This window comes from Rhea americana, unplaced genomic scaffold, assembly GCF_003343005.1.
Source record: "Rhea americana isolate MKP2758 unplaced genomic scaffold, rheAme1 scaffold_164, whole genome shotgun sequence".
In the NCBI taxonomy this organism is placed as follows: Eukaryota; Metazoa; Chordata; class Aves; order Rheiformes; family Rheidae; genus Rhea; species Rhea americana.
The window spans coordinates 965,351-978,077 of NW_028185750.1; the positions used below are offsets into that span (position 1 = coordinate 965,351).

Consider the following 12,727-nt stretch of genomic DNA (forward strand, 5'->3'; position numbering starts at 1 on the left):
AAAGAAGCCTGTTCAGACATGCTGTGCTGGATATCAGACAGTAACTGTCTCCATAAGCATGCTGCATAGTCCAAGTCTGAACAACTTAATAATGACATTTAAATTCCAATTAGCTGAATATTAAAAGTAAAACCCAATTTGCTTGCTCTGATTAACCTCATTCAAATGTTATAGACAAGAATTTTCATTGAATTCAACAGAACTACAAAACTAACAGATGAYTCTTTGCAAAACTGGGACTTAAACAAAAATACCCTCCCTTCTTCCCCAAGCCTGACACTGAAGGGCACCATTCAGTCTCTTCAGTCACCTACCGAGAGCATTTCCACTTACACTCTTTGTAAGGATGGTGGTTGGTAGTTTGATGTAGAAAAATCATTGCAGTGATATAAGAAAGGACAACCTGAAAGGATTATTAAAAAGCATGTCTGTTGAATCATTTAAACATTGTTTAAACTAGACAGATGACAGAAGACTTGTTTTGGAATCTAGTTTTACATTTTGCATTTTAAATTTTGAATCTTTCAGGCTGTTTAGAAGATTCACTCAAAGTGTGAGTGCACAGTCTGTTGGGTTTCTTCCCCTAGTGGCATCTTAAATGACATACAAGAAAGCACTTGTATGTTGTCATTTTAAACACAGAAGTTTCACTCAGCCTACTATAATTCCCCACATATACCTATATGAAAATACAAAAGAAGATAATCCTGATAGAGAGATGTTCATCTTTACTGCAAAGAAAGATGAAAATAATTCACTGCAATTACAGTGGATAAGACATCTCAGACAAACTTGAAAAACTGCAGTAAAGGGCCCACTGCCTGGATTGCTAATGCATGACTTAAGCGTGAGGTTTAAACACCTACTCTGCCATTCTTAAGTACTCTGAATGCACAAATAAGCAAAAGAATTTTGTTTTCACAAAACTGTTCAGCATTATTTTCTATTCCATTGTGAAAATTGTTAAAACTTTTGCTTTAATCAAGTTTGGTACTGAGATAGCAAGATGTTCAATCAAGGAAAAAGCTCACCAGAGAAAAACAGTTATGTAGAAATGTATAAAATTATAAAAGATTCATGCTTGGGAGGTTTTAGGTGTTTTGGGAGTCAACTATACACTCCTGTTCCAACTCCATAGGACAGGCAGTAGAACCGACTACCACTCACATTAGTCTAACTTAACACACCGGGATGAATGAAGCTGAGCACTGGCACATACTCAGCACAGCCAGCACTGCAAAAAACAGACTGTTGGGGCTAGAGAACTTTAGGAATTGCCACATGGTGAGCTTCCCCAGCTCCAAGAGGCTAGCTCTGCCTAAAATCACATGGCAGCAGGTGAAGGATGGCATCAGCTTTGCTGTCTGCTCTGTGCCTCTGCCTGGTGGCACTGCCCCAGCAGACCCACCACGCACCCACACCCAGCCGCTACAGCTTYGCCTGCCCGCCAGCAATGTGATTAGATCAAAAGACATGAAGACATCAAAAGAACTCCAGGAGCTCAAGTTTATTTAGTTTATCAAAAGTTTATATAAGTATCTTCATAAGAAACAAAAATTTGACAAGCATTCTTCAGTTCAGCAAAAGATAACACATGGGACATGAAAGCTCTAGCTAAACAAATTAGACTAACAATAATATACAAAGATTTAAGGGAGAAGGAAGGGTCATTCAATTCTTGTTAAGCAGTCTTACTTTCAGTATTTAGCAGATATATCCTGATAGGATATTGTGAAAATTTGAGTTTTAATACTTATTAACACACAAGACACCTGAACGCAGTAAAATTAAGCTGTAACAGACTATGAATTCTCATATTTTCATAAGCCACAAATTTAAATAGCACCTTAAATTACTATATATATACATATGTATATATATATGCATGTGAAATTTCATCCAGTTCCATATGCAAGTGATCAACTACATGAAAGCCTGGCTACATGCATACAAAAGTGTGCTTTACCAGTGAACACAAACAACTGCGCACGCATTTGCGAATCTGAATCTAGTATACATTTAATACGCACCACAGTTCTTATAGAGGAAGGAGCCACTTTTCTCACTATAGAGGAGCCATAGTTCTCCAAAGCCTCAGTGCTCTACCGTAACYGTAAGCGTAAATCCATCAGCACAATAACATGGATGGTAAAGCCACAGTATCTTGACTCTGTTGGACTTTTAGATGGTTCTCAGCACCTGAGCATTATTTTAAATGAACTGTCAGTTAATAATCTGCCATATTTGAAAACTGCTGAGAGTTTTGAAAAAACAAGTTGCTTCAAATGAAAGATTTGCACAGAGCTCATCCCTCTATTAGGAATACAGTTGTTTTGAGTTTAAGCCTGTAACTTCCCCACGTCTGGCAAGGACTTGTTGCCACCTAGTGGATTAACATCAACAAAATACATTTGGTCCTTGGATACAAATACCACTAGATGGAGTATTAAAAAATAATTCTGAATTCGCATTATTTTAAGAGTCCAGCAACTAGAATTTTCAAAGTCTTATAAAGTTACAAGTCCAGAATTCATTGAATTGGAAAAGGATTTTACTAACTTACTACTTTCAGTTTCATCAGAAATTTCAAAATATAGTACCAATACACAAGATAGGTACTTTCACGTCAACATAATTTATCAGCACCTCAAGTTTTTCAGTCATTGTATCACTGCACGATACAAGCATCTACTCTACAGCTTCCACTGTTGCCTCTCGTTGAAAAACACSTTACATAAGCAGCATTATACTGGTGTAAATGCTGATGTACAGACCTGCTCTATGCTATTTTCATGAGAAAGAGCTATTCAAGTATGCTGATATCGGCATCTCTATCTCCATGCATGCATAAGCATTAGCTGTAAAACTTCTCAAAGTYTGTACAGTGAAGTACAAATTCACCTCTTTGGATAATCTCAGAGAGTAAGAAATTCAACCTCATCATATGTGTCAATAAGAAGTGGTACTTACTGCCCATGGAGTTCATAGGAAGGACAGGAGAAGAGGAACTCATCTGCTCCACATCTGTAGCTAATGGGAAAGTGAAAATGATAAGATTGTCATGTGCATTTTACCAAGAGCTTAAAAAAAMCCTTTAATTTTGAAAATTTATTTTTACATTTAAATTTAATATTCCTCTCCTCATTTATCTGTACACAGAAGCTGCTTTGAGAGGCAGTTAACTTTTAACAATGTTGTCCTTTCCTATTTACAAGATTTCTGTCTCAAATACACATTATCTCCAGATCTACTTTTCAGAGCAGCCATTTATCAGAACAGTTTTCACCATGAAGAAATCCTCAATTCTGCCAGTTTTAAATTGAATACAATATTAACTTCTAAAATGGAGCACTACTTTGGAATGAAAGGAGAGGATGGTATCCTAGCTGTGCCTGGACTGCCTTCAAATAATTTGCTATTACAAGACAGTTCCCCTTCCACAAATGCTGGTGTCACTTCGCATTTGACCTGAAGAAGAATCAGAAATAAGTGTCTCTGAAGACAAAGCTTTATTTTCTGAAGAAAGAGGAAACAAGACTAGCTTCCTGTGTTTTGCTAATTAAAACAAACAAAAAACAAAGTCAAAACCTGATCTGAATCAAGTGCCAGATACTCTGCATTTTGGGAAGGATCCACCTTTCCAGGATCCAAAATAGGAAGAGAACTATTTTCCTGGAACAGGGTCAGTTTTAATCTAATTAGATCAGGTAAAACAATGATACAATCTCTTTGTTTTTTTTTTTTTAATGAACATTTAGTCTCATCACATTTCTACAAATTCCCATGTTACCAAGCAAAATAGTCTCTCATTTTGATGCCAGCAGATACCAAGTCGTTATATGTAATTCTCATATTTAGCTTTAAGACACAAGAAATGCACACAACTTTATATTCCTCAACTATAGAATACAATCTTAGAAGCATAACTGCAGCCCACAGCCAGAGCTTGTAATTGGTCCAAATACTGTGTTTTATATTTTTTTATAGTTCTGATTTATTCAGCAGCATGCCACTCACTGAAGACCGTTTACAATAAAAAGTGAAAAGTTTGGGTCTAATTAAGCAAACTGCAAACAAATGTAAACACTTCAGCAGACCATTTTTATAGCACATAAAGAGCAGACATAGCACCATGCTTATGTTAATTTAATCCTTGTACCACACTTTCATGCCACACCTATTGAGAGCCCTTTGCTTAGGAACCTGCTCTGTTGCGCTACCCAAAACCTACAGCATATCAACATGCAAGTACCAGCCACAAAGAGCCACAATAAAAACAATAACAGGTTTATTCAGAAATGTCCTCTCTGTTAAATTATAGAGATATTTACTGCTCTGAACTTTTGAACAAATTAATTCATTTATATTTAACTTGTATCCTATTTGTATCTCTTTCACCAGTCTCTGGAAAGCTGAATGTGACAGTGCTGGACTGCAGCATTTCTGATTTCTGGCTCTGTGAAGTATATTTTTCAGCTGCTTACAGGACAAAAACTGATTTGGCATCTTCCTGTTTTCTACCTTATTTCTATAGCTTCCCTAATGCAGGAATTGCTAACCCCCTTAAAGAGCTAGCAGGTCATAAACCCTGCCCACATTTCTGTAAGTGAAAAGATTTCTGATATGCAATATAGCAATTTCAGATACTTGTAAARAGTTTAGCATTTGCTTCTTATAACAGATACATATGCTTTCATATATAGCCAAAATAACCTGAAAATTTGCAAATGTGGCATTAAATTTGTTCTGAGAATGGTAAAGATATAGTCCATTTAGGTATCAGTATTGTGCACAACTCAGCTTTCAGAAAGGCTGAAGTGACAGATTAGCAGATGGTCATTTAGAGGTTACCTGCTGCTCTTTGGCAAAAAGAGGTCAACTGCCCTGCAAGTCAGCCAGATGGCAGAGAGCAGCCGCAGAGTGGTCAGCAGCAGCAGCCTGTACCACTTGAGAAGCAATTGTGCGAGTAACAGTCACTTAGGGTGGTAAGGTACACCTGCAAACATCTGGAATAATTTATCAAGTATCATTCAAAAAGCAACCAAATAAAGCACATGCCTTCTGAAGACAAGTTTGAGTGGTAAGAGATCTAGTTTAGATTTACATCCACTAGTTTCCAGACTGTTCACTATAATGTCACGTTAACGGTTATGAACAACAGGAGTGTAACATATTTCCTAGCTATTCTTAGAAAGGATAATTTCAGTCAATGCTTGAGGTTATGTAGATATATTTTTTTAATTACAATTTGTGGTATGGTCATGAAGGCTAATACACAGTGGTCACAACTGCCCCATTATTCAAGTCTGACATTACTAGAATTCACTCAATATTCTTTCAAGTACTGCAGGAAAYAAAATAAGGCCCCGCTCAGCAGCTCACTGAGATCTCACAAACAGTATGAAGATGAAACAATCTAGTACATGAGAAAAGCAGRAACACTTAAAACATTCTTATACTGCTGGCAAAGTGGCAATTTAGAACCTATTGATCTCAAATTATGCTTCAAAAATTTTTAAAATAGCTTTATAAGAGTATACTTCAGTCTGCCTTGAACAGGTGGACTTTAAAATGTCTCTCATCCATGTAAATTAATATTTAAAAAATTCAAATAGTTCTTTATAAAACATGTAAATACTGTTTTTTYCTCTTCTTACTCATTTCCCTCACCCTCCCCTCCAGCCCTTTTCATTTCCATAATTATGTGGAATACATTGAACTCCTAAAACCAATTCAATTAAGAGGAGATATGAATTAACAACCAGCTAAATTTTGGGAACAGGTTTACTCTGAAAGATGAAAAGGACAAAGTCTGCTCAGCTATGAAGAACAGCTGCTGCCAACGCAACTATTTACCCTCTGACCTTTCCTCTGCCCTATGCGTGAACAGTGCCAATTGTTTTCTTGTATTATATACTATTTACAAGCCCTGAGTGGCATGAAAGGAATTAATAATTTAGCTCATGGAGCTGATGACCTTTATTGGGGTACCTCCTATTTGCTGAGCAGAAATCAGAGCAAAAAGCTGCCTTGAAGCCACAGGGTTGCTTTAAGAGTTTCTCACTTTACAACCTAATTGGCCACCATAACATAAATCAATTATTTCTCCTGTTTTAAGCAACAATGCTACCTATTCTCAACCATTTGATTTCAGCTTCCCTTGTATCAAGCCAGGCCTTGTTCTGAGTTTTACAACTGTATAGTAAACAYGATGGCAAGAACAGCTTGGAGAGCCTTGCAGGATTAGGAACTTTTGGAAATGCTGGCAAAAAGAGGTTATGCTATTTTGAACTTCTCTTGACCTTTGACTGCCCTTGTCCCTGTTTATGCTAATTGAAGGGGTATATGGAGGCTACTCCTAGAAATGAACTTAGCCTGAACCTGTGACATAGCATTGGACTTTGAAGATTACAGTGCATAAGTTTTAGTCCCCCTGCAAAGGGCGTCACCTTCCCATGTACAGAAAGGGTACAGTAGCTAGAACATGGTACCCTGAACAAAYGCAGGAACATTTAAGACCGAAAGAAACAGAAGAGCACGCAGATTCTGAAAGTTAGATCTTTATCCAGTGTTCCCAACCAACTGTTAGCCTACTGAAGATAAATGTGATGCATGTATTGGTTGGGTAAAACGCAGTGGAGCTTGTGAAGAAGAATTTGCATAGTAAAGTATCAGTTAGTTGGATAATATTTTAGTAAAGACTTCCCAAAATGTATGCTAAACACAGGAATTCTGACTTTAGAAAAACGCAAATAATGTACCATAGGTTATAGACTTCTCCCTCTAAAAGCAGAAATTGAGGCATTAAAACTTCCAGACAAGAGATGGCAATATCATCCTTTATGATGGACAGATTATTACTGAACAACTTAGGTAGGAGAAGTCTYTGGAGCTCATCTAATCCAACCTTCTCCATGAAGCAGAGCTAGCTGCAAGGCTGGATCAGCTTGGTCAGGGACCTGTAGAGCCAAGCATTGAGATTCTTCAAGGATGGAGATTCGCAGCCTCCRGACACCAGTTCAAGTTCTCCACCAYTCCTATTATGGAATTYCCTTCCCTCCCCCCAAAAAAGCCTAATAGGAATTTCCCTTATTGCAACTTGTGACCATTATCTTGACCTTTCACCATTCATCTCTGAAAAAGATTTTGGCTCCATTTTTTCTTTAGCACCACTTAAGTGGAAGACTGTAATTTGATCCCCACTTAGCCTTCTCTTTGCTAAGCCAAACAAATAGAATTCCCTCAGTCCCTCCTCATTTGTCATGTATTCCAGGCCCCAAGGATCTCAGCAGCCCTCCATTGGGCTTGCTTCAGGTTTGTCAACCTGTCTTGTACTGGGCAGTCCASAACTGGACGTAGTATTCCAGGTACTACTTACCAATATCATAAYAGAGGGGAATAATTGCACTAGCAAGGTTGAGGGAAGTAAGTCAGCATGTGTTTAGCTCTCAGCATCACAAGCATACTCTAATTCACATTCACAAAAGCTTCCCCAGGACCCCAGGAGCTGCTCCCTAGCTGGCCAGTCCCCAGCTTGTACTGTTGGATGAGGTTATTCAGTTCCAGATGCAGGACATGGCATTTGTGTCTGTTGGACTTAGAAGTTTCATTCAGCCCTTTCATCCAGCCTACTGAGATCCTTCTGAATAGCAGCTCTGCCCTCCAGAGTATCAGTCTGGGGTCATCTGCAAATCTGRTGAGTGCACTCCATTCCATCTTCCAGGTGTTTGATGAAATAGCTAAATAGTATTGGCCCAGTATTGGCTCCCAAATACCACTCATACCTTGCCAATTAGTCTTTGAACTCTTGATTGCTACCATTTGAGCCAGATAGCCCAGTTAGTTTTTCACCCACTTTTTCCACATTTTCCCAGTTTAGCTGTGAGGATGATATGGGAGACTGTAAGAAYTCTTGCTTAAGGTTAAGCAAAATGACATCCACTGCTCTCTCCTTATTCAGAGGCAGCCACTTCACCACGGAAGGGAATCGGGTTAGTCAGGCATGTTGTTCTTCATTAACCCAGGCTGAATGTTCCCAATTACATTCCTGTCCCTCATGTGCCTGGAAAAGTCTTTCAGGAGGATTTGCTCCATACTCTTCCCTGGGACCTAGGTGAAGCTGACCAGTCTGCAGTTCCCCAGATCAGCTACTACTGAGCAGAGCTGAGTAAAAGGTGATTCATTATCCCTTATCAGCTAATTTTACTATACAGAGACATTCCTCCCCTTTCCCCTACATCAGGGTAGAGTTTCTATAGTCTCAACACTGAAAATACATGCTGTTTGGAAAGGGGACTGGGAAGCAGGGCATCTCATGGTAAATGTTTTGAGTTACTTCCATTAACACTGAAAACAATCACAATTCCTATTTATCAACATGATGAAAGAAACATAACAATTTAATGTTTCACATACTTAAAGAGCTGTACCTACACAGTATTCTTCAAAATATACTGTCCAGACATTGCTATTTTAAATGTCTGTTTACATTCCAGTAAAATTCTGTTGGTATGGTATCTGATTTATTGATGCCATCAAAAGTCACAGGATTCTTGGAATGCCTCCTGAGACACAAAAATTGGAGCAGAAAGGAGATATGGTTTGCAGTGATATCAGCTTTACCATATAAGTTATGGACAAGATTCTCACGTCTTCTGCATCTTCTTAAACAGGGTGCAGTGCACCTTTTGAAATCTGACCACTCTGCTACTCAAGGCAATCAGAAAGAGAGCTCTGATGTGCACTGGATTTTCAACTCAATAGGGAAGAAAACTGTAATAATCAAATCTACACACATCTTACTAAAACATCTAGTTTCTTTGCTTGTGAATTGAAATACATGTTAATCTTTCCTCCACAGATTAACACTGAAATGTTTTACACAGTCTTAGTGACATTTATTTTTACTTTTGAAAATGTTTTATTCATAATCAAGGTTACATGTTCTGAAATCCTACACAAGTTCCTGAAGAAGCCAGGCTTTTGAAAACTAAGGCAGATAATCAATACAGCCATGTATTTTTGCATTCAATTATCACAGATGAATGAGGACCTCAAAATGCAGAATTTCCTTTGTTTACAAGGGAAAGATTCATCTGTTTTAAAAAGACATCCTGTCCTGATTTGAGGGCCAAAAAAACCCTACAAAAAATAGTAAAAACTTATACTAAAGTCATATTTARTTGAATTTGTATTTTTCAATTTGAATTAATGGTCAGTTTGCAGTCTGTTTATTTTAGCCCTTTCTTCTCTTTAGGAACATCTTAATATCCAAGATTGTCTCTCTACAAGCTTACTTCAACAACAATAATCACTCTAAATCTTTTTGATAAACTGAATAGGCCAAGACTATCATGTTGGCTCAATTTCTTTGGGCAGTCCCAGTATTAAAAAAAAACAACAACAACATTAGGTTTTTATGCAGCATTATACAGTGGTAGCATTCCAACGGAAAGCTGTTAGCATTAGTTAAGCGGGAGATATAAAAGACTTTCTGCTTAAAACTTCCAAAGGATCACATCGATGCTTTTTGCTACAGTATTGCAATGATAGGCACTTAATCATTATAAATATCTTCCAATTGTTTTGCAGCCAGTGCTTCCCAGAATGTAATTCCCTATTCCACAGGTATGCGGTCTTTGTTCTGAGATACGGAATTTTGTATCTGTTATACTTGGAGTATATTTTGGTTGAACAGGATATTGCCGACCATGCAGCACACACAAATCCAATATTGACGCATCAATTGCATAAGCATTCTGTCTGTAAATCTTTGTACTGTCTGTAAATTAGTGGTAATCCTATGTTTACTTTTTGATCACTGATAAAATGTTGGCTAACACCAGTCCTTGGCATACTACTATAGCAATATCCATCTATTCAATCTACTATATTTACCTCCATTAAAAGAATTAACTATGTTATGAAAGAGATGCCACTGATGTTTTGAATTAACAGCAACCCAGATTAGTACTTGCCTGCCGACATGACATTATATCATACAGAATATGCCAGCAATTAGGTTCCAAATTAGCCAGTATGCCCAGAGATGAGTACTCCTAGAAGCCAAATACCACTGCTTCAGGTTAGAAACACTGCTATAGACTTTTTCATCACAAAACAGGTAACCTGTGATTTTAATTCAATACCTAGTCCATGAATGGTACAGACAAACTGTGATCCTAGAGAAGAACAGACCCAAAGAGCTCTGAAAACAGCTTTTCCCTAAACTCAAGGCAAGTGAATTTAACAGCATTTATCTCCAAATTTTAATTAGTGTAGATAATATTACCGCTTTAGCTTTAATAGACTTCAGCTGGGCACAGCCAACACTCAAAACTTTGCTCACTACACTAACCCTTCCAGCTCTGGAAATGAAAGGAGACTAACTAATACTTACTAGCAGATGAATCACCTTCTGTTGAAGGATCTTGACAGAATCCTAGAATGTGAAAAATAGGTATAAGCGCTAGACATTTTAAAACAATTTCTTTGTTGTCACCACACACACAAGAAGACTGAACCATTTAGAAAAAAACATTAACTTTAAAACATGGTATTAGGAACAGGGTGAAAGCTTTACAAATGCCTAGGTAGAGAATATTCCTATAATGCTTATAAAAAAAAGATAGTTTAGTTACAGCAAATATGTTTACTGTATCAGGTGAGAGCTACTGCTGGCATTCTATCTTTAAATCTTCAACTCTTATTTTCAGTACAGAGAAGTGACAGGTTTTAGAAATGCGATATATTCCTAATTGTATACATTGTATAAATCAGAGCTGYAATTCTCACTGCATGTCACATGAGCACCAAATCAATGAATGAGCTTAAATTTGTCAGTGGGGGTACAGCTCTGGTTTCTGCTCTTTCATTTTTTGTGAGGGCTTCATTTCCTAAAGGCCACGACAGCAGCTTCCTCACTGGGCACCTGCGCTGTCCCGTGCACGTAATGCAACCGCTCGCACTTTAACTTCACAGACCGGCATGCCCCGTGCATGAGCACACCCACACTGAACTCCTTCCTGAAGGCAGAGATGCAAACAAGACAGCTGCTAGGTGGTAATTTTACAGATACCTGGACACCAAGAACAGTCACAGCTTACTCTAACTGTAAGGTTTATTATGGAACATAAAAGCTCTATGCTGTGATTAAAAACATTTTCTGTTCTGTATTATTCTTTAGTTCAAATAGCTTACAGAAGATAAATCATGCTTAGCATCCTACCTGCCACGGCCAATGAAAAATAAACCTGTAGCATAAAAAAGTTTCTATGACCAGTTTGAACTGATAAAGCATTGGGCATATCGTAGGTTAAATACTCTAATTTTAGAGTCTTCAAATTGCAGTAACCTACTTCAAAAGGCAGCACAAGTTGCCTAACCAGGCAAATTACAGTAAAAGGCTCAGCTGAAAAGCACYCCTTTGAAACTCAAACACATGCTTAACGGTGCTTTAATAGCCTTACCATCACCTTAACATATAGGTCCAGCTCATTACAAATTATTAATAAATCTTTGTTTTATGAAATTCAGAGTGATCTATGGCCTTCTAGCCTCATTGATGGCTTCCCATTTAATCCTACAAATGCCAGTATTTGGGGCTTTGTTAGAGTGAGAAGCTTACACTAAGAATTTGGCCTCCCAGGGATGGGGATTATGTACACACAAGGATCGAGAGAAATTTGATTCTTTCTCACTGCCTACCTCTCTGCCTACTGTCTACCATGTTTGCAAACCGTATTAGCTCCTGCTGTTTGCAATTCCAGAAACACTTTCCTTTCTCTTCTGGAGTCATTCCATCCACATCTGTCTACTGCTAAAATCTCATTTTGTAGGATGCTCTCTTACTAGTTTTTCAGTGCGATACCACACATTTAAGTGTCTTAAAAAGCACACCAGAAAATGTTTGAGAACTATCAAAGATTCTTCAGGGTAGAAGCATCATTCCTCATGTTTTGAGGATACTTGTTTCCAGTTACACTAGTAGTTTACACCTTTAATTCAAGAAAAATGCCTACACATTAAAGAAGGAAGCTCCCATTCTTCTCAACGGGAAAGTTACTTTGAAGTGAATTTAGTATGCACTGCTACTCTGGAGAAATATCTGAAGCTTTAATTCTATTTTGAACCAAATTCATTTTTGTCTCATGTTTTAAAACTTATGATTACAAGTTTTATACTTCTCAAGCAATTGTTACATTTGTTGCTATGAGTAATCTATTTGTTACTTTTTTAAGCTGAGTAATCTACTAGGCAAGCAAATACCAAAATATTTAAGGATCAGCATTATATATACATTTTTTCAAAACTGGACTAAACATTCAGTAGTTGTGATTTATCTCAAGTGTTTTTTTTGTTTGTTTGTTTTTTGTTTGTTTGTTTTTGTAGCAGCAAGAAGGCTGCTTAAAAGAGTTAATGTTCCTCAGTTTACTTCTCTGGCTCTGAGTATAGTGGGAAATTAAGCATATCAAAATCTCCTCTTCTGTAGGACTTGTTTACCATCAACTCTAGGAAAGTAAATGTCTGAAAAATTACATACTACACAGCTAAAATATGATTAGAAAAAAAATTCACACTAAGTCAGTGAAAATAAGCTGTCTTCCTTGTTTACAGTTCAATGAAAAAGCCATGCTTATCTAATTTACCACTTTTTTTATGGAAAATACAAAGACCACAGTGGTCTTGTGACCCTATATGTTATATAAAACATACTAAAATTATCCTG

General features: G+C 37.4%; 1 protein-coding gene across 1 annotated transcript in view; it reads right to left on the reverse strand.

Annotated features, from left to right (window-relative positions):
- The window catches only part of LOC146598370 (steroidogenic factor 1-like), a 115,029-nt gene extending 104,593 nt beyond the window's left edge, over window positions 1–10,436 (reverse strand). The window contains exons 1-2 of the mRNA XM_085300468.1: window positions 10,400–10,436; window positions 2,971–3,030 (exon numbers count right to left, since the gene is read on the reverse strand). Of these exons, the coding sequence (XP_085156594.1) occupies window positions 2,971–3,013 (43 nt within the window). The 5' untranslated portion in view covers window positions 3,014–3,030; window positions 10,400–10,436. The remainder of the gene's footprint in view (window positions 1–2,970; window positions 3,031–10,399) is intronic.
- Between the last annotated feature and the right edge of the window lie 2,291 nt (window positions 10,437–12,727).